Raw genomic sequence first — 21,465 nt, forward strand, 5'->3', positions numbered from 1 at the left:
AAGGCCGGCGTACTAGCGTGCTTATAAAATGCGCTGAACGTGGGGTAACGCTATCGGGGACGGCCCGGCGTACGGCTGAACCTCGGACATACTAATTAACTCGACTCTATAAAGTGCTGCGAATTGAAAAACGCGAAATGGAACGAACGGCTGACGTGCGTGTTTTAAAAGTTCCAGGAGATGTAAACCACACCTCCAACACAGCGTAAACAGTTACGATCAAGGTTATAGTGTATAGCCGATAGAGTGAAGGGAAAAAAATGGAAGAAGAAGCGAATGAGTCGCGGCTTGTATCCGCGGCTCAGTTGCTTGATTATGTGAGGACTGCTGCGTCTGCGCTATTAGGTGCAGATCTAGAAGATCTCAATAACTCTCTGGGTGTGAGGGACGCTCCTCGCGAAACGGTTGAAAAACAGTGCCAGACGTTTGCAGCCGATGCGAGCCCGTTGGTTTTGTTCTTGATAAAGGATCAATTGACTAGTGAAGATGAAAGTAAGTGTTGAACCCCTGGCGTTTTGTGTGTGGAATCAATCTAATGAGAGTGATTTCCCAGCCTTATCTTTTGCCTACCGGTTAGACTCCAAATTCTTGCCATCGCCGAATACTGTGGGAAGTTTGGTAGTGATTAAACCTCCTGGAGCGCTCGCTAAAGGAGACTCTTCGCTCTCGGAGCAATTGCAAGCTCTGTCACTTCCATCCGGCTTCAGTACTGCGGAAAAGAGCCCATACGAAATATTGCATTCTATATTGCATTTTGCGGTAGCGCCATATTTCGACGCTTATTGCAACTCGGACGAGCAGGAATCAGACGATAAACTGAGCGCCGCGCCATCTGCCCGAAAGAAAATTACTGAGCTGGAGTTATCTTTGCTTCATTTGCAGCAGAACGCGGAAGTCCCTGAACTGACGCTGTCACTGCATCCGTATATTGCCAAGGCCATTGAAGTTGCGGAGGAGAAGATGCAACCCGCTATTGAAGCAGTGCCTGAACAGTTGCTCAGTGACACTAACTTCTTGAACACTCTCCAGTCGAACGTCAATAACTGGATCAAGAGCATTCAGGCCATCACGCGGATTGACAGGGACCCACGGACAGGAACTGCTGCGCAGGAAATTAGTTTTTGGATTGCCATGGAGGCGTCACTGGAGAATATTGAAAAACAGCTTTCTAGCCCCGGCGTCACCCTCACCTTGGATGTGCTCCGACATGCTAAACGGTTCCACGCCACGGTGAGCTTTATATCGGACACCGGTATTAAGGAAGCGACTGAGAAGGTTGCAAGATACAACCAGCTTATGCACGACTTCCCTCTGGACGATCTCATCTCGGCATCAAGCTTTTCAAAAATTCAACAAGCAGTGACCCAGATATTCACCCATTTGAACAAAAAGTTGCGAATCTCCCCATATCCCATTTGGAAAGCACTGGTCTTGGTAGAAGCGATATCTGCCGACTTGGACGCGAATTTGAGGAACCTGCTTGCACATCGACAGTTGATGCACCTGGACTACGACTCGCTGACTGCTACACTCAAACAGACGATCGACATTTTTGCAACATGGGACGAATGTGTCAAGGAATTCACAAACGTAGCACGGGAGATGACTCGAAAGCGGTCCGAAAAATTCATCCCTATTCGAATCAACCCTCAGCAGGCGAAGGTCAAGGAACGAATCGAATATATCCTTGAGTTCCGATCTCGACATGAAGAGCTCGTCAAAACACTCGAGAAGGTATTAGGCTCCACTGAAGGTATGCTTGTGGAGTTTGACGGTATCAATCCGCTGAAGGAAATTAACGAGGCTTATGCCTATTTGAAGAAGGTGGACTCTCTTGACACTACTGATGGTACGTTATATGCAAAAGTGGCTTTGTGTCGAAACTAACAATTTTAGATGGTTGTGCGAAATGGAATCAGGCAGAGCAGTTTTATGACGAGAAAACCACCCGAGTAGAACAGGCAGTCATCGCCATTTTGCGGGATAGGTTGGCAATAGCGAAGAATTCGACTGAAATGTTTCAAGTGTTTTCAAAGTTCAACGCTTTGTTTATCCGACCTGCCATTCGAGGTGCAATCCAGGAATACCAGACAAGGCTTATAGACAACGTCAAGTCAGACATTAGTTCCCTTCAAGAGCGATTCAGGCAACATTATGCCAACTCCGAAGCACACGAGATGTCAAAATTGCGTGATATACCATCTGTGTCAGGGACCGTCATTTGGATCAAGCAAATTGAACATCAGTTGAACGCCTATCTCCAACGTGTCGAGGACGTGTTGGGCAAAGGCTGGCATCTTTATGCAGAGGGCCAAAAACTCTACTCTGAGAGTCAGAGTTTCAGGAAAAAGCTTGATACGCAACCAATTTATGATGACTGGTTAAGGACTATTTCGAAAAGAAACCTATCCATTGAAGGTTTCTTGTTCAAAATCCATCGTCCGCGAAATAACACTTCGAAGTATGAATTGGTTGTCAATTTCGACCCCAACCTAGTAACTTCTCTTTTCAAAGAGGTTAGGAACCTGGCTTGGCTCAATCATCAGGTGCCTCATTCTGTCTCCAGTTCCTCTAAGATTGCGCGTATGGTGTATCCTTACGCTATAAGCCTCATTGATACGCTGCAAGCTTATTCTAGAACTATGAAGAAGATTGAGGAACTGCCTGAAGTCGAACTACTTTTACATGGGTACCAGAGCGAATTTTACAGGCTTATTGCCAAAGGTGCCGGGTTGAGATGGGAGTCGTTTGTCCATGCATATGACATCAAGACTTTTTCTGGAGACAATCCCGATAGCAAGCACGCACGCTTTGTTACTGACTTTGACCAAGCCGTTTCAGTTCTGAATGAGAAAGCAGAATATTTGTTCGTTGTGTATTCCACCGTGAAAAGATCTCTTGAAGAACTGGAAACATGTTCATTCGACACAGATCACCTCATTTCAGTTTTAGCAACAATCCAAGATTGCATTGACAAGCTCATTCTGGAATCGTACTCCAATGTCCCTGCTTTTGTTAACCGACTCAATTCGACTATCAAAAGTATACTTGTGGGGCGATGCGTCAATGTAGTGGAGACTTGGATTTCTTCCTTTACTAATGGCGAAAGCACAGGGGTACTGGCGAATCCATTGAACAGATCGACACACGAACTCTCAATTAAGAATCAACTGATCAGTCTGCAGCCCCCGATAGAGGCTGCACGTGTGGAGTGGCTAAAGAACCTGCAATCAAACATTGGCGCAGTTTACAAAATCCCGAGAATCGATGCGTACAAGTTTGACGTTTCTTCAAAAAAATCGCGTCAGCGAACATTTTCTGACATCGCAGGAGCAGCCAGTGAAGTCATTTTCAAGGCGTACCAGACAATCGACCGATGCATCTCTCAGGCAACAGGATACCTGGAGAAATGGTTCCAGTTTCAGTCTCTTTGGGACTTGGAGGCCGAATTTGTGTATGAGCGCCTTGGTACTGACATGGCTCAGTGGCTCCAGCTTCTGAACGAGATAAGGCGTGAGCGAGCTACTTTCGATACGACTGAGCTGTGCAAATCATTTGGATACCTGGATATCAACTTCCAGTCTGTGCAGTCTCGAATTAATTCGAAGTATGATATATGGCAGCATGATGTTATCCATAAATTCTCCGAGCAACTTGGATCTCAGATGCGCGAGGTGTGCAGTGAAATGGAGTTTGTGCGAAGGAACTTGGAAAACCAGGTCCTAGATGGGTCGACCGAGATGGTCGTTTCGGCGGTAACAACCGCGCAAAGCTGCAATAACAAATTGGAAAAATGGGATGAACAAGTAAGTCTATTCCGAAGCGGCCAAACTGCATTGGCCCGAAACAGATTCCAGTTTCCGTCAAATTGGCTATTCATAGATCAGATCGACAACGAATGGGCAGCACTGAAGGAAATACTGAGTAGGAAGAACTCTCTGATTGACGGCCAGATTGACGCGATTCGGGCACGAGTAAGCGCCGAAATCAAGCGAGTCTCTGATAGGATCCAGATATTGGAGAACCAATGGCACGAAGAAAAACCTGTTTCTGGTACAATCGATTCTAAAAATGCCCTCTCTGCATTGAATAATTTCCATCGGGAAGCTGAAGTGCTTACTCAGTCAGTGAATATGCTTACTAGTGCAGCCAGCGCTCTTGAGCTGGAACACAATTTTGGTGCCAACCTGAGCGCAGTGAAAGAAGAGATCGATGACTTCAATTCAGTCTGGGGTGCCCTTGATAGTGTATGGAGTTCTTTAAATGACCTCAGAGAAACTCCATGGGCAAGCATTATACCCCGAAAGGTCCGACAAAGGTTGGAGGAGTTCGTGCAGACAACGAAGGATATGCCTACAAGAATACGACAGTACTCGGCATTTGAGCATGTTCAGAATCACCTTAAAAACTTGATAAGGTCAGTTTCCATCATATCAGGGTTGAAATCTGAAGCAATACACGAACGTCATTGGGATATGCTCTTCAAATCTCTTAATAAAGGGAACAAATTGGTGCTCATTTCCTTGAGCTTGGGCCAAGTTTGGGATATGAACTTGCTCGCCAACCAGAAGTTTGTCCAAGAGGTTATTGATATTGCAAACGGCGAATTGGCTCTAGATAACTTCTTGAAGCAAATTAGGGAACATTGGACGACTTATTCCCTAGAACTTGTGAACTATCAGAACGCTTGCCGCCTAATTAAAAACTGGGAAGATCTGTTCCAAACTTGCAGCGACCATTTAAATTCTTTGCAAGCCATGCACCACTCTCCTTACTTTAGGACATTCGAAGAGGAAACCAGGGCATGGGAGGAGAAATTAAATCGAGTCCACGTTCTCTTTGACGTATGGATAGATGTTCAACGACAATGGGTATATCTCGAGGGGGTGTTTAACAACAATTCAGAGATTAAGCATGTTCTTCCTATCGAATCATCGAGATTCCAGAACATCAACTCGGAGTTCTTCCTCATTCTTCGAAAAGTATCGAAATCTCCGCTTGTTCTTGATGTTTTGAACATCCCCAACATTCAATCTTCTATTGAGCGGCTTTTAGATTTGCTGAACAAAGTCCAAAAAGCCCTCGGTGAATACTTCGAAAAGGAGAGACAACGATTTGCCCGGTTTTATTTTATTGGCGACGAAGATCTTTTGGAGATTATCGGCAATTCAAATGACATAAGCAGGACCGAAAAACATCTCAGTAAGATGTTCTCTGGAATATCTTCATTTGAGATCGATCAAGAGTCATCAGCTATTATTGCTGTTCGCTCTAAAGAGGGTGAGGTATTGAAGCTGAGCAGCCCTGTGTCTTTGGTAAAGACACCTAATGTTGTTGATTGGCTCAAGCTGCTCGAGGAACAAGCGAAACTTGCAATATCAGACCTATTGACGAATGGACTGTCCGAATATACCAAGATCTTTTTTGAATTTTCTCACGACGCGTTTATTAACTGGACGCAAAGATACCCGACCCAAGTGGCACTTCTGGCAACAGCCGTACAATGGTCGCGTTCTGTTGACCAATGCTATGACTCCAAGGGAAACCTTCAAAATGTCCTTGATACTGTTACCACCATATTAAAGACTTTAGCCAGCACGGTTTTGACAAATCTCTCTGCGCTTGAACGTGCAAAGTATCAGTCTTTAATTACTGAGTTAATTCATCAAAGAGATGTTATTGCTCATATCATGGTTGGCGACGTCTCAGACTTTTATTGGTCATCTCAATTGACATATAGTTTTGATGAGACGGCAGAGCCCTTGAAGCGACTGCAGATTAGGCAAGCGGGAGCCGAGTTTGATTATGGTTACGAATATTTAGGGGTGCCGGACAAGCTTGTATGCACTCCATTGATTGAAAAATGTTTTTTGACTATGACTCAAGCGTTTAGTCAAAGGTTAGGTGGCTCTCCATTTGGACCGGCCGGCACAGGTAAGTGGCTTCCTCATGGAGATTCATTGGTACTAACAAAAATATAGGTAAAACGGAAGCTGTCAAAGCACTCGGTCAGGCACTGGGTAAACACGTGCTGGTATTCTGTTGCGATGAGACTTTTGACTTCCAAGCTATTGGTAGAATTTTAGTTGGCCTTTGTCAGGTTGGAGCTTGGGGATGTTTCGACGAGTTTAACCGGTTGGACGAACATATTCTAAGTGCGGTGTCATCTCAAATTGAAACCATCGAACTTGGATTGAAGGCATATAGAGATGAAAATGCCGAGTCGGTTATCACTTTGATCGGAAGATCCCTGAAGGTTGATCCAGGTTCAGGTATATTTATTACGATGAACCCCGGTTATGCGGGCCGAAATTCTTTGCCTGAAAACCTGAAAAAGTTGTTCCGGAGCTTTTCAATGGCTAAACCTGATAAAGAAATCATTGCCGATGTGTTCTTAAATTCTCAAGGCTTTGTTGACGGTACTCGATTATCAAAGCTGATTGTGCCATTCTTCGAAGAGTTAGGAACCAGATTATCGCCTCAGATTCATTACGACTTTGGGCTAAGGGCTCTTAAGTCAGTTCTTGCTACGTGTGGTGGACTGAAACGAGCTCGGCTAGAATCTGGGGAGGCAGTTAGCAGCGTTGAAGACTGGGAGGCAGGGATTGTGCTTCAGAGTCTCCGTGAGACTATAGCACCGAAATTAATCTCTGCTGACGTAAACGTCATGAAGGAGTAAGTTGACAGTCGCTGAAACGAATTTACTAACGAATGCTCTAGAATTGAGGATATTTACTTCCAGGACGTGACGTATGATGCCTTGGATGTCGAAGAGCTGCGTAAAACACTTGTTGAAGTGGCTCAAAAGAACGGGCTTATAGCCACTGGTCAATGGCTTGAGAAATCACTGCAGTTATACAGGTTTATCCAAATCCATCATGGTATCATGCTGGTTGGAAATTCTGGAACTGGTAAAACAACAACGTATCGAACCCTTTTGAACGCCATTCAGTCTTTTGAAGGAATTGAGTGCGTGCATTATTTGATCGACGCCAAAGTAATGTCCAAGGAGGAACTTTATGGATCGCTTGATACGACAACTAGAGAATGGACTGACGGCCTGTTTACCGGAATCTTGCGAAGGGTGTCTGAAAATCTCCGAGGTGAAGCACAAAAGCGTCATTGGATTGTATTTGATGGTGATGTGGACCCAGAATGGGTCGAGAACTTAAACAGTGTTCTCGATGATAATAAGATCCTAACATTACCCAATGGTGAGCGGATAGCATTACCGCCCAATGTAAGGCTCCTTTTTGAAGTTGAGAATCTACGATTTGCAACCCCCGCGACTGTGAGTCGATGCGGTATGATTTGGTTCGGCGACAATATCGTATTGCCCCAAATGCAGATGGAGGAACACTTGACCGCTCTGAGATATCTTAAGTTTGATGACTTGGAAGATGAGTATGCGGTAACTGTTGAAGATGCGCAGGATGCTGGAATTGATAGCATTCAGACAGAGATCGCCGATATAATGAAGGGCTTGATATTCCAAGATGACTTGTTATCCAAGGTAATTCTACGAGCGCAGTCACTGGAACATATTATGGAATTCTCAATCTCAAGGTCTTTACGCAGCCTTCAATCGTTTATGAAATTCTCGTGCAGAGAATTGAGGACTTACATGTTGCAGAACCCAGACTTTCCGCCTACCCCAGAACAGCGCTCATTGTTCATCAAGAAGCGGTTTGCTCTATCGCTTGTTTGGTCTTTTGCTGGCGATAGCAATCTAATTGAAAGATCCGAGTTTGGCGCTTATATCTTGTCGTTCTCTCAGTTTGTTGACCTTGCTCCATCAGGAAACCTTCTTGATTTCGATGCCACACTGCCAGAAGGATTATGGCAGGATTGGTTGGAAAAGGTCCCGAAACTGGATCTTGACACTCATTCAATTGTACAAAATGATGTTGTTATTCCGACCGTTGATACGTGTCGCCATGATCAGTTGATCTACGGACTTCTTAACGATCACAAGCCAATAATTTTGTGTGGTCCTCCTGGGTCGGGCAAGACAATGACGCTATTCAGTGCATTGAGAAAGTCCCCCAACCTTGACGTTGTCGGGTTAAACTTTTCCAAAGCTACTACTCCTGAGCTCGTTATCAAGTCGATCGAGCAGTATTGCGAATACAAGAAGACTATGAATGGAACCGTCTTGTCTCCGAATCAGATTGGAAGATGGCTAGTAGTCTTCTGCGATGAAATTAACCTTCCTGAGATTGATCGCTACGGTACGCAGAGAGTTATTTCGCTTCTCCGGCAGATGGTTGAACAGAACGGCTTCTGGAAAGAAAAGGATAAGCAATGGGTTACATTGTCAAACATTCAGTTTGTAGGAGCTTGCAATCCTCCAACTGATGTTGGCCGAAACCAGATGACTATGAGGTTCCTACGACATTCGACGGTGGTATTGGTCGACTACCCGGGTGAGACGTCATTACATCAGATCTATGGTGCCTATAATTCTGCAATCCTGAAGTGTGTTCCGGAGTTACGCGGGTATGCTTCAGACCTCACTCATGCCATGGTTGAAGTATACCAACGGTCGCAAACTCAGTTCACTCCCAAGGTTAGGTCGCACTATATTTACAGCCCTAGAGAACTGACAAGATGGTGCAGAGGCATTTACGGAGCTATTATGCCTCTAGAATCCCTTTCGATTGAAGGCTTGGTTCGGCTTTGGGCACATGAGGCGCTGCGTCTCTTCCATGACCGATTAGTGGACGATGATGAAAAGAGATGGACGAAGGTGTTGATTAAGGACGTGGCATACAAATACTTTATTAATGCGGATCTCAACACTGCTCTGAAGAGCCCCATCCTCTACTCCAACTGGCTCTCGAAGAATTATCTCCCTGTCGAATCAGAGGAGCTGAAGACTTTCGTGAAAGCCCGAGTGAAGACGTTTTGTGAAGAAGAACTAGACACGCCATTAATCCTCTTCGACGACCTCCTCGACCACGTGCTGAGAATAGATCGGGTCCTTCGACAGCCCCAAGGACACTTAATATTGATTGGAATCAGCGGCAGTGGAAAGTCCACGCTTTCCCGGTTTGTTGCATGGATGAACGGGCTAAAAGTAGAACAGCTCAGTACCTCGAGAACCTATGGCCAAGTCGAATTTGATGCCGATTTAAGAGGAATCCTGCGGAGAGCTGGATGTAATGGTGAAAAGATCTGTTTTATTTTAGATGAGTCAAATATTTTGGAATCATCTTTCTTAGAGCGGATGAATACCCTCTTGGCTAATGGGGAAGTACCTGGTTTATTTGAGGGCGATGACTACACCACATTGATGACGGCATGCAAGGATGGTGCTCTCCGACAGGGCATTAATCTGGATTCAGAGGACGAACTTTATAAGTGGTTTACGAAGGAGATCGTGAGGAACCTCCACGTCATATTTACAATGAACCCTCCCTCCTCAGATTTGTCTAGCCAATCTGCGGCATCTCCTGCCCTCTTCAATAGATGCGTCCTTAACTGGATGGGCGATTGGTCGGATAGAACCTTGTATCAAGTTTCTGGTGCCTTGACATCAAGTATTGATCTTGATAGATCTGATTTCAAGCAGCTGGATACCATGAGGGCTGTCTCCCATGAATTGGACTTGCCAACTTCCTTCCGAGAAACTGTACTCCAGTGCATGGTATACATCCACCGGACAGTGTCGGTTGACGAACTCATTTCTTCAATTGGCTCGGCTTGCCTGGGTTCAAATACGCCTGGAAATTTCTTAGAGTTTGTTGAGCAGTTTGCCACGGTGTTTACTGAAAAGCGTACCCAACTAGAGGACCAGCAGAGACACTATAACGTTGGCCTCGATAAGCTGAAGGAGACTGTTATTAAGGTAAAGGAGTTGAGATCTAACTTGGCTGAGAAGAAGGCGCAGCTTGAAGCTAAGAGTAATGAGGCGAAAGATATGCTGCGACAAATGGTTAACGATCAAAATGAGGCTGAAAGGAAACGGGAGGCTTCGATTGAAATTCAACATGCGCTTGACATTCAGGAAAAGAATATTGGGGAGAGACAGCAAGTTGTCATGAATGACTTGGCGCGAGCAGAGCCTGCCGTATTGGAGGCTCAGCAAAGTGTCAGTAACATCAAGAAACAGCATTTGACGGAATTGCGATCCATGCACAATCCACCAGACGCTGTTAAAATGGCGCTAGAATCTGTATGCATTCTTTTGGGAAATCGAGTGTCATCATGGAAGGATATTCAGCATTGCGTGAGACGGGATGACTTTATCCCCAATATTGTCAATTTTGACAATGAGACACAAATGACTTCTGATCTCCGAAAGAGAATGGAGAAAGAGTTCCTGTCATTGCCAAACTACAACTTCGAGACTGTCAATCGCGCTAGTAAAGCATGCGGTCCATTGCTACAATGGGTAATTGCACAGGTAGATTATTCCTCCATCCTGGAAAGGGTGGGCCCTCTCCGTGACGAAGTCATGCAACTGGAACAGAGCGCTCGACATACTAAAGCCCAAGCCCAAGCTATCTCGGATATGATTGAAGAGCTTGAAACTAGCATTGAACAGTACAAGGATCAATATGAGATTCTTATTACCGACACGCAAAACATCAAGCGAGAGATGGCCATCGTTGAGCGCAAAGTGACTAGGAGTATGAAACTTTTGGAGAGCCTTTCATCGGAAAAGTCACGATGGTCTACAAGCATCAAAGAGTTCGAAAGGAAGACAGAATGTTTGGCTGGAAATTGTCTGTTATCTGCTTCGCTTATTTCTTATGCTGGTGCCTTCGATCAACAAGCGCGTCGCCATTTGGCCAATTTGTGGATGGTGTACTTTGAGGAGTCCGGTATTCCCTATGAAGCGAATGAAACGCTATCTGAATATCTGGCCCCTGCTAAGCTGAAGTTGGATTGGCATGAGGATTCTCTTCCAAAGGACGATCTTTGCGTGGAGAATGCTATCATGTCTCATAGGGCCATTCGATATCCATTCATTATTGACCCTACTAATCGAATGGTTGAGTTCTATCGAAGTATGCACAAGACGCGGGAGCTTACTGTCACTAGCTTCCTTGATAAATCATTTATCAAGCACCTTGAGAGTGCCTTAAGATTCGGTAACCCCATATTGATTCAAGACGCCGAACATTTGGATCCGATTATCAATCAGGTTCTTAACAAAGAGTACAAGCGAACAGGAGGCAGGACATTGATTACTCTGGGCAAACAGGACATTGACTTTTCAAGCGACTTCAGACTCTACCTCATGACACGCGATCCATCCATTACGATATCCCCGCATATATCAAGTCGAACCACTATTATCAACTTTACTGTTACTCGAAGCAGCTTGGAGAGCCAAGCTCTGAGCAGGGTCCTACAATCTGAACGACCGGACATTGAGATTAAGCATAAAGAGGTAATCAAACTTCAAAGCGAGTACCAAGTTCATCTTCGGCAGTTGGAAATAGGACTCTTGCAGGCTCTTAGTAACTCGGAAGGTGGCATTCTCGAGAACGACAAACTTATTGACACTCTTGAGCGGCTGAAAGTGGAGGCTGGCGAAATCACTGAGAAGGTACAGGAGAATGAGAATATCATGGCCACCATATCTGATGTGATGACTCAATACCAGCCCCTGGCTGAACATTGCGGATACATATTCACGGTTTTGGAGAAGCTTGTGTTGTTGAATGGCTTCTATCAATTCTCGCTAGAGTTTTTCCTTGACTTGTTTGGGTCCGTCATTTCACGAGATAAGCCAAAAGCTAGTCCCGAAAAGCTGGTAGCTGGTGTGATTAAGGATCTATATCTCGAGGTTTATAAGAAGGTTTCGCCATCGATGCTCACCAAAGATCGAAGCATTCTGGCCTTTTTTATGGTTGCGGGTTATAGCAGATCCAACTGTAACCTCGAAATCTTCGGCCGGCTGGTCGACAAGATGTCCATGCTTCGATCAACCGAACAGGGCTTGAGTACAAATATGCGAGATGTGCTCCAATCTGTATTGCCAAATTCGTTTGACGTTAGCAAGCTGGGTGAGAGCGTTACTCCTGAGGAGATTATGGAGTGTTATAATGGTGACGATGATGGTAAGGCTTACCCCCCTCCCCCTATTCCCATTTTGTTTTGCTCGTTTTACTAACCAATGATTTTATTTTAGCAGCCAAGCAGTTCTACAAAGCAGCCATTGTCAGAGGATTTTCTGCGAATCAGTTTGTCTCTGGCATTGACGACCTTTGCAGGACTATTCTCGGAAAATGTTTGCTTTACGAGACCTGCGAAGACCTGGCGGACATTGTCGCACAGGTGGCAGCGAGTTCACCAATTGCCCTGGCTACAGCTGATGGCAGTGACCCAAGTTATAAGGTCGACGTTGTGCTCAGTAGAAGGAAGCACGTATCATGGACTACAATTGCTATGGGGTCTAGCGAAGAGGAGGAAAATGCCTCGAGGGCGATTGAATCTGCGGCTAAGACTGGTGGTTGGGTACTGCTGCAGAATGTTCATCTTTCGCCAGCATGGCTTGAGGGGATTGAGAAGAAGCTTAAGATACTTCAGTTGCATAATGATTTCCGCATGATTTACACCATTCCTATGGGTGCTAACGTGCCAACGACCCTCCTGCGCATGTCCAGAATCCTCATGGTTGAGAGTCCGAAGGGTGTCAAGGCGAGCATGCGAAGCACTTACGAACAACTGTCTACCGAGCGCCTGGTTAGGGGCCCAGTAGAGCGAAATCGACTGTTCTACCTAGTGTCCTGGGTCCACAGCATCATTCAGGAGCGGCTAAACTTCGTCCCACTTGGATGGACCAAGTCGTATGACTTCAATGATTCCGATTTTGAGTGTGCCACGGTTGTTATTGATAGATGGCTTGACGCTGTTGATAACAAGAGGACTAACATATCACCGGCCCAGATTCCATGGGCTGCATTGCGAACGCTTATCACTGAGACGATCTACGGCGGCAAGATTGACAAGGCTGAGGATCGAGCTACTCTAGATGACATTGTTAACCGAGTGCTCAGCCCCGAAGCCTACAATATTGGATTCAAGCTAGTGGACGACGGGTCATTGAGCCCTCCAGAGGGCAGCAAGGTTGAAGACTTCAAGGAGTGGATTAACAGCCTGCCGGATCGTGAGCCGCCAACCTGGCTCGGCTTGCCGGGAGACGCCGACGACGCGATGTTGGCAATTGAAGGGGATCGTGTTTCGAGAGAGTTGGTAAATATTATTGAGTATATTCACCGGGTTTAGAATTATTAAGTTCATATTAGTTATATTTTTGAAAGAATTTCTTATATATATATACCATTGTTACTATCCTCTACATAGTATTTGATACAGATGGGGCCGAAGCCATTTGGTGGTGTGCCACGGCGTGCACGCCCAAATCACGGTACCATTCAATTTAGAAAAAAACGCGACTGGACGCGTACCACTGGCACAAGCATAAGAAGAATGACTACGAGTGAAATCGACGACACTCTACACAGCCTACTCTTTTCAGATGAGAAGATTGTAAGAAGAAATATGCTCAAATTGATTTTTGGACTCTATCTAACGGGGGTTCACAGGTTACTTACAGATATTTAAGCCGGAAGCTGAAGATCCACGTTAACGCGGCCAAAGAGTGAGTAAAGCTAAGCTGATCTTAGATGGGACGCTAACCAGTTCAAGGCATTTGTACTCGTTTCATAAGAAGAATGAGGGAAAGTTGCATGCTACTTACGTCGTGAGCGGCATTTATTCCGTTGACGAACCTAGTCCTTCAACCGCGCAATCGAGCACGGACGAAGGGGATGCTAAGCGAGACATATATGGCTTTCAGATGGTTCCACAGGAGAGTTTAGATGGTATGGATTTAACGCTGGTGGAAAATGGCAAAGTGCTAATCGGTATCAACTATAGACGAGGTTAAGCGATTTAAGCGAGTATCCTCTGTGCATGTTTACAGTCTTGGAGTGGCTAAATCGAATGTGAGTTTACGCAATGGGAAAGAGATGGCATGTTGCTGACGAAATACAGGACCCACAACTTCTCTCTGACGCTTACAATGGAGTGAAAGAACTAGAGTGTCATGCGACATTGAATGATCTGTATAAGCTGGGGATGGTTAGGAATACAATTCTCTCTGAGGAGATGGTCAATAAGCCAAGGGAATCGCTCAAACTTCCTCCATCAGCGGTTAAAGCAGAGCCAGTTAAAAAGCCCGCGGCCAAGCAGGAGATTTCTGAATTGCAAAAGACCGAAGTGCTCACTAACACCAAAGGGTCATTAGAAGCTGCTTTTGCTCGATCCCGAAAGCCCGCTGCTAAGGCGGCTCCAGCGAAGCGGTCTACAGCAACCAGTTCTTCTTCTGCCAAAAAGAGCAAGCCTGTCAAGGCTGAGACTAAGAAGCAAGTTGAGCAAAAGAAGAAAGAGATGGAGCAATTGCAGAAAATGTTTGAGGATGAGAGTTCAGATGAAGAAATGCCCGACGTTAGCGAAGCTATTGCCAAATCTGAAGAGCAGAAGGCTGCTGCTGAGAGTCAACCACCTACGGAGGAATCACAAGGTGGCGAAGAGCCAGAATCACAGGACGTTGAAATGAAGGATGCCAGTGAAGTAACTACAGACAGTGGTCGTAAGAAGGTCAGACGAAAAGTGAAAAAGACGATCACAAAACAGACTCCAGATGGCTATTTGGAAACTCAAGTAGTCGAGGAATTCGAGACAGCCAGTGAAGATGAAAAACTGCCCGAATCTAAACCGAAGAAGGCCACGCCTGCTCCGAAGAAGACTACTACCGCTACCAAGAAGGGAGGTAAGAAGAAGACTGCCCAGGCTTCGTTGATGAGTTTCTTTGGCCAATAGCCTAATCCTACTTATGTAATACACAGAATAGCCATTCAATGGCAATCTTTTTACACTTTCTCTCCTAGTTGTTTACGCCATTATACTCCAATTGTCCATTTGCCAGCTTATCGCACGTTAATAATGTCGAATTAATATTAAGTTAAATAGTTAGTGCTAATTGAGTAAACATAAGTTGTGCGCACGGGTGGTGGTGCGGCTCGACATGCGCCCGCTCTCCTCCCATCGTGAAAAAAAAATTGACCGACACGACAGAGAGAGAATCGTTACCGGGCGTGCACCTTTTTCGATTCACCATAGAAGCCATGTCAGACGTCGAACAACAGACTCCAGAAGCGCTGGAGATCAGCAGGAAGTATGATCTGACCGAGAAGATGATGCCATTCTTGGACCGGCACCTCATCTTCCCGCTCGTTGAGTTCGTGTCCTCCAAAGGGCTCTACGACGAGAAGCAGCTGCTCCAGCTGAAGTACGACCTCCTCAAGGACACCAACATGGTGGACTACGTCAGCAACCTGTGGTTTAAGCTCCACGATGGCGCCGAAGTGCCAGAGGAGCTCGTTGAGCGACAAAAGAAGGTCCTTGACGATCTCGAAAAGTTTGAAAAGTCCACTTCGCACGTGCTCGAGGTGCTGGAGAAGCCAGAAGTGGTCAACAATCTCAAGCAGGACAAGCAGCAGAACCTCAGCTACTTGCAGAACTCGCACGGTGTCACCATTGAGATGATTAACGACCTCTACCGGTACGGCAAGTTCCAGTACAACTGCGGCAAGTATCACGCCGCGTCTGACCTGCTATACCACTTCCGAGCGCTGTCGGTGGACCCAGCGCTGGTTTCCTCCTCCACCTGGGGCAAGTTCGCTGCCGACATTGTGTCCCTGCAGTGGGACGCCTCGCTGGAGGAGCTTCAGAAGCTGCGGGACATTGTCGACCAGCGGTCGTTTGCTGACCCATTGACCCAGCTGCACCACCGAACCTGGATCATCCACTGGGCTCTGTTCGCTTTCTTCAACACTCCTAACGGCAAGGAGGCTCTCACTGATCTGTTCTTCTCTTCCTCATATATTAGCACAATCCAGGCGGCGTGCCCGTGGATCCTGCGGTATCTCGCCGCGGCGGTTGTGTGCATGAACACTGGCCGGGGCCACGGCAACTCTAACTTCCAGCGACGACTCAAGGACCTGATCCGAGTGGTTGGCCAGGAGCAGTACGAGTACCAGGACCCACTGACCGAGTTTATCCGGGCCCTCTACATTGACTACGACTTTGAAGAGGCCCAGGCCAAGCTGTCCGAGGCCGAGTTCATCCTCAAGAACGATTTCTTCCTCGAGAACAGTGCGGCCCAATTCCTGGAGTCGGCACGACACTTGATCTCTGAGCTCTACTGCCGAATCCACCAGCGAATCGACGTCTCCCAGCTGTCGGCGCGACTGAACCTCACTAACGAGCAGGGCGAGAAGTGGATTGCTAACCTGATTCAGGATACCAAAATGGATGCAAAGATTGACGAGTCGGAGGGCACTGTAATCATGAACCACCCAACCACCTCTGTATACCAGCAGGTCATTGAGAAGACCAAGGGTCTCACTTTCCGATCTAACCAGGTTCTCAACCAGACCCTCAACAAGCATGAGAACCTTGTGGTCTCTTAGATTGTTAGAAAAGAAAAAGAACGACTCAGTATTATTATGTATACAGTGAAAAGGCTAATGAAGTCATTACCATTCATTGTTGACCCACCATCAACGGATTATTTGGGATAGTAAGGGCTTAGTTAGATTAATAAAAATGCAAGCTCTATTTTCAAGTCAAGAATTCTAGTTACTTCAAGTGTAGTGCGCCCAAAAAATTCTAGTTGATTCAATTGCAGTACGTCCGGGCTGCATTATTTGGACACTAAGAACGGATGGTACTCCAAGACAGACAGAGTAGATGGCATGGGCTTACCACTGCGATCGGCCACAGTCTTAATCTTGTAGAGTAGCTTAAACACATCTGGGTCGGAAGTCCAACCCAAAAGACCATCTCGTCCTTGCCTTTCAATTAATGTGATAACATCAGGAAGCTGCTTAACGACGTCCAGTTCCTTGAACTTCGAAACAGCGCTGGCCAAAACATCGATACGATTCAGCTCGAATCGATAAAGATTCGGCTTCTCAACGTTGAATAGAGCTTCATCCTTGTGGAGAGCCTTCTCCAACTGGTCCTTCAACGAAAGATCTGCTCCGGTGCCGTCATCGTCCCTTCTAAATTGTTGGAACGCATACTCAGACATCCGCGCCTCATCGAGTGCGTGCCAATGGTTTATCAGGGCAGTCTCTGCAGCTGCTTCTGCACAAGGTGAGATCTCTAAGTACCGGCTGGTAAAGCTTGCGGCGGCTGATCTAATCTCCTCGTCGTCATCACTCAAAAACATGTACAGCATCCAGATCTCGAAGAAATTATTTGCGACCGTTTCCACATCTTGCTGCTTCTTTGCGCCGTCCATCATTGCTGTCAGCGAGCGTAGTACGGCCATTCGATACTCAAATGGCTTGCCATCGTTAGCGCGGGGCCTGAGTACGTCGTAGCACTGTTTGTACTTCACATAATTGTTCAGACGCGAGATATGGCCTGTCAATGCTCCCAGAGCCTCTAGACACGGAGGAATGATTTCGCCCCAGTCCCTTCCATCCACTTGACAGTATAACTTATTCCAATGGGACTCGATATTTAGACTGGTATCAGCAAAATCTCGTTCCTGACAGATCCTGGCAAATAGCTTCATAGCCGGGACTCGAACAAGATCCCAATGCAATTTCTCAAATAGCTCCCACGATTCGGACACCAGTTTGCCAGCGTTCTCGGACACCAGGTCATTTTCATCGACAAATTCCAACGCGCAAAGTTGAACTTCGTAGCACTCAGATACATCCAGGAGTTCAGAGAGCAGAGATTGAAGAGACGCTTTATCTGTTGCAACCGCAGTTCTCAGCTTGATTTTTGCGACTTCAGCTCTGAAAAGCCGTGCACTGGAGCTAAGTTGGGCTGGTAGCGGAGGGAGTTCCATCACTGCTAGATGCTCAGAATCCGGATGGAATGCAGCTAATACTCTAATGAAGGCATATTGCGTCTCTGGAGACGGATTATTGAGAATGAACATTTCAAAGCTCGAATCAAGAAGGAGCTTGAAATTTTGTGGCACCTCGATATTCCGTTTTGAGAGTTCCAGCAGGGCCAAACTTCGGCCATGAAGATCGTTTTGGTCCCTCAAACTGGCACCACACAGCAAGTTCTCAGCGATTGTGTGCACTTGTTCACTGGGGACCAAACATCCGAGCGTTCTGGCTGCCATCTCACGAATCTTCCACACCCTGCTCTTCAAGCACTTAGTAACGAGAGGGATAAAATCATTTAGCCCGTCATAGCCGTTAACACCTTCAAGCTTGGTCAGCACAGTCAGCACTGGATAAACCGTCTCTGCTTGATTGCGATACACGATATAATCGGAGCCCAAGTTCTTGACGTGGTTTTCAAGATGCGACAACAGAACTGGCTGAATTGCACGGTACTTGGAAAAGAAAAGTCGCGCAGACATGGACTTGGGTCCAAACAGTCTATTCTGGAGAGCAGTGAACAGCATCACGGCACAGTTTCGGATTGCCCAGACCTCGTGGCCGAATGACTGGATTGCCAATTCCAATGCCTTGTCGATATAAGCTAGCGAATAGCTGGACAAAGCAGACTCGATAAATACTGCCTTAATGCAATTGAAAGCATGTACCTGAGGGAGACTGACTTTGTCTTGCCCAGAGGTTTCAGCAGGGAGGTAGGCAATAGCAAGTAGCTTTTCAAACGTCTTTTTCAACAGAGGTTTCTCGGGGTTGGGGTCAGCGATTAGAATAGCAGTCAATAGATGAGGCAGTCCGCCGGACCGTCGAGTGACATACTGGGCCTGCTTTTGGATCTTTTCAATGTTCTCATTCAGCCACTTTTCAGGTTGCTTAATGAGACCCGATCGAGACGAGCATTGCTTGCAGCAAGCAATGAAAGCAGGGTATACGGAAGAGAAGACGCCTTTGTGGCGAACTGAGGAAAGCTGTTGCAGCAGGAGGTCTCCCACAGCAATCAACTGTGAGTCCTCCAGTAAATTACCAGGTAGAGTGGTTATCAATACTCGTAGCATTGAGGCGCTCTCTTTCACGGCTCTCCAGGAATAGCTTGACACTACCTGTGTCAAAGGGCCAAACTTGTGTTCCAGTTCCGGCAGTGCCACAAGATCAAGGTCCTCTGGGAGATTCCCCTCGGGGGAGTCGTGGCATAAAATGTCCTTTACCAAGTCCCACGTAGACAAGCAATATCCTAGAATATCAGAAACGGTTTTGGTACCGTTCAGGAACCCCCAGTCATCAGTGTTTTCAAAGATTAGCCTTAATGACGTGAAGAATCCGTGAAGCGAGTGCTGGCTGACAGCCTGAAGCAGATCTCGCTGGGCGAGCTGGATGCCCTCATCCAGACGCGCCATAATTTGGCTCAAAAAGTCGACGTCATAGGGCCTATATAAATCGAACACGAGTTGCATGACTCGAGCACCGCCATCACCTTCACGTCCCCTCATACCAGAAATTAGTGTGAAACCGCGACTTGCCAACTGATCAACATTTTCCCTTTGAGTAAGCATGGGTAGGGGCTTTGGAGCCATTTTCAAAATCTTCGTGGCATAGGATCTGATGTCTTCGTATGGATTCGTCATTTGGTCCACTAGTAGTCGCACACGAGACGCCGGAAATAGATCCATTGAGAATGGGTATGATATGTGCTGCTTCTCGTGATATTGACTGCTCACACGATCATCGAGACCGGATTGCACTAGCATAGTAAACAGCTGACAGGATATGATGAGCCATGGGTAAGTCGCACCCGGTAGCAAGCACCTATCCAAGTAGTGTAGAAGTGCACCCAAAAAATCTTTCGCCTTGTCCATGAGAATTTGCAGCTCAGCTTGATCTTTAGCCGGATCAGGCTTTTCGAGTTTCCTGCTAATGGAATGAGTAGAGGCTCTAAGGCGCTGGGTAAGCTGTCGCATAAGTCCAAAGACCTGGCTCCGGTATCCCGAATCGGAGCTAATAAATAGACTATCGAAGCTTGACTCGATCAGGGAATATGTAGAGGGCGGAATTGGTTTGGTTAGTTTAGCTGAGGAGACAAGCAAAGAGAGTCCTCCCACGCGCAGGTCGTTCTGTTGATGCCGTAGTAATCGCTTAAAAGCATCTTCGCTGAGAGACTGATCAACTTCGATACCGATGGTCTGACCAGCTTTGTAAACACCAACTACTATTTTGATGTCTTCATCATCAGGGTGCTGTCCGAACCGTGACAAGAATATCTGGACTACCTTGGGCTGGAACTTGAAAAGAATTGGCAGTAGGTACGTCTGTGTGTGGGATCGGGTTTCCTCGTTAAATAGAGCTTTCTTCACAGGTTCGCTCCAGTAGTCGGCCCAAACTTCTAGAGCCATATCAGGCTCGGATCTGCGAATGGTCGTTACAACGACCGAGACTGCCCTGCTAACCGCATTCGCCAGGGCATTAGATCCGATGCGCGAAAGCAGGTCGTCGAGCAACCCGTCCTCGAGCTCAATTACTCCTTTTCCGCCGTAGTACTTGGTCAAAGTCTCGAAAGTAAAGTAGAATACCCGCTTGTTCCTCGCAAACGTGTGCAGCACTCGGTCGAGCCATTGTTTGATGAAAACGTTGAATTGGTCTTCGCTCCACAGTTTGGATGCCAGGGCCAGGGTTTTGGTTAGCAATTCCTTGAGTGAGTTGCCAAGGGCCGCCTGAGCGTCGTTCCAGAAGTCAATGACATATTGGAACACCCTATTGGCCACTTCGACAGTGATCAGCTGCTTCAGTGAGACGATGCAATCCTCCCGAGGAAGTGTACAGGTTTGGTTGGCCCGTTGTAGCCAGGTTGACATGGCGTCGCATGCAGTTGTTCTGTATGGTCCATCGTTAGGCGAGTCGAGCACTGACTCGTACAGATTTTCAAACAGCCCCAAGAACCTATCAAATGTTAGACGCATCCTCGAAGAATATCAACAGCCCATACCACTCTAGTTCTAAATCCTTTGGCTTCACCGCCACAAGCTTGGCGCGAATGGTCTTCACCTCGCTCTCATCCAGCAGCACCATATCCGAATCGACGTTAGATCAATGGTGGAGTGAAAAGTTTCCCGGGCCCGGCAAATTATACGAGGGCTCAACCACCGCCTATCGGCATCTGGTGGACTGCCAGTACAGTTGGTTTATTCTTTTTCATGGCTAAATACTATTTGCTTAATGCTAGTAAATTGTACTCAGCGATAGAGATCTTTAGTGATAAAAAGTTACCGGTCATTATACGAAGAATTACCGATTGCTATAAGAACAATTAAACATACCCTCTACATTATAGCGTATTGTAACAGTAATTTAGGTAAATAACATGCTAGCGTCCCCTATAGACTCAGTTTACCAACGGTAACAGAGCCGGGATTCCACAAATGTGTTCAATTAGTACCTATACCGACGCGAAGCGTCGCTACGGGGGGTTCGGGGGGCTACGGTACTATGTTGGTCATCTCAGAGCTGCAGATCAAAAGGGTCA

The 21,465-nt window shown here is 46.5% G+C and overlaps 4 protein-coding genes across 4 annotated transcripts; 3 read left to right on the plus strand and 1 right to left on the minus strand.

Moving 5' to 3' along the window:
* Nucleotides 1-260: 260 nt before the first annotated feature.
* Nucleotides 261-13,242, plus strand: DYN1 (dynein heavy chain; the record flags this gene model as incomplete). Its single annotated transcript, XM_076684636.1, has 6 exons — nt 261-492; nt 554-1,849; nt 1,897-5,934; nt 5,982-6,675; nt 6,721-12,074; nt 12,146-13,242. The coding sequence occupies 6 exons, from the start codon at nt 261-263 to the stop codon at nt 13,240-13,242; spliced, it is 12,711 nt and encodes a 4,236-aa protein (XP_076541146.1).
* A 204-nt stretch (nt 13,243-13,446) lies between these two features.
* On the plus strand, nt 13,447-14,841 carry TRVA0_017S01596 (uncharacterized protein; the record flags this gene model as incomplete). The annotated part of the gene is made up of 5 exons (XM_076684637.1): nt 13,447-13,506; nt 13,563-13,618; nt 13,666-13,841; nt 13,897-13,964; nt 14,014-14,841. The coding sequence occupies 5 exons, from the start codon at nt 13,447-13,449 to the stop codon at nt 14,839-14,841; spliced, it is 1,188 nt and encodes a 395-aa protein (XP_076541147.1).
* A 305-nt stretch (nt 14,842-15,146) lies between these two features.
* On the plus strand, nt 15,147-16,493 carry TRVA0_017S01618 (eukaryotic translation initiation factor 3 subunit E; the record flags this gene model as incomplete). The annotated part of the gene is made up of 1 exon (XM_076684638.1): nt 15,147-16,493. One exon carries the CDS (start codon nt 15,147-15,149, stop codon nt 16,491-16,493), a length of 1,347 nt encoding a protein of 448 aa, XP_076541148.1.
* Nucleotides 16,494-16,726: 233 nt separating this feature from the next.
* On the minus strand, nt 16,727-21,011 carry TRM732 (tRNA methylation protein TRM732; the record flags this gene model as incomplete). Its single annotated transcript, XM_076684639.1, has 2 exons — nt 16,727-20,882; nt 20,929-21,011. The coding sequence occupies 2 exons, from the start codon at nt 21,009-21,011 to the stop codon at nt 16,727-16,729; spliced, it is 4,239 nt and encodes a 1,412-aa protein (XP_076541149.1).
* Between the last annotated feature and the right edge of the window lie 454 nt (nt 21,012-21,465).

Source organism: Trichomonascus vanleenenianus (assembly GCF_965637985.1).
Source record: "Trichomonascus vanleenenianus strain CLIB 3782 genome assembly, contig: TRVA0_017S, whole genome shotgun sequence".
Taxonomy (NCBI): domain Eukaryota; kingdom Fungi; phylum Ascomycota; class Dipodascomycetes; order Dipodascales; family Trichomonascaceae; genus Blastobotrys; species Blastobotrys vanleenenianus.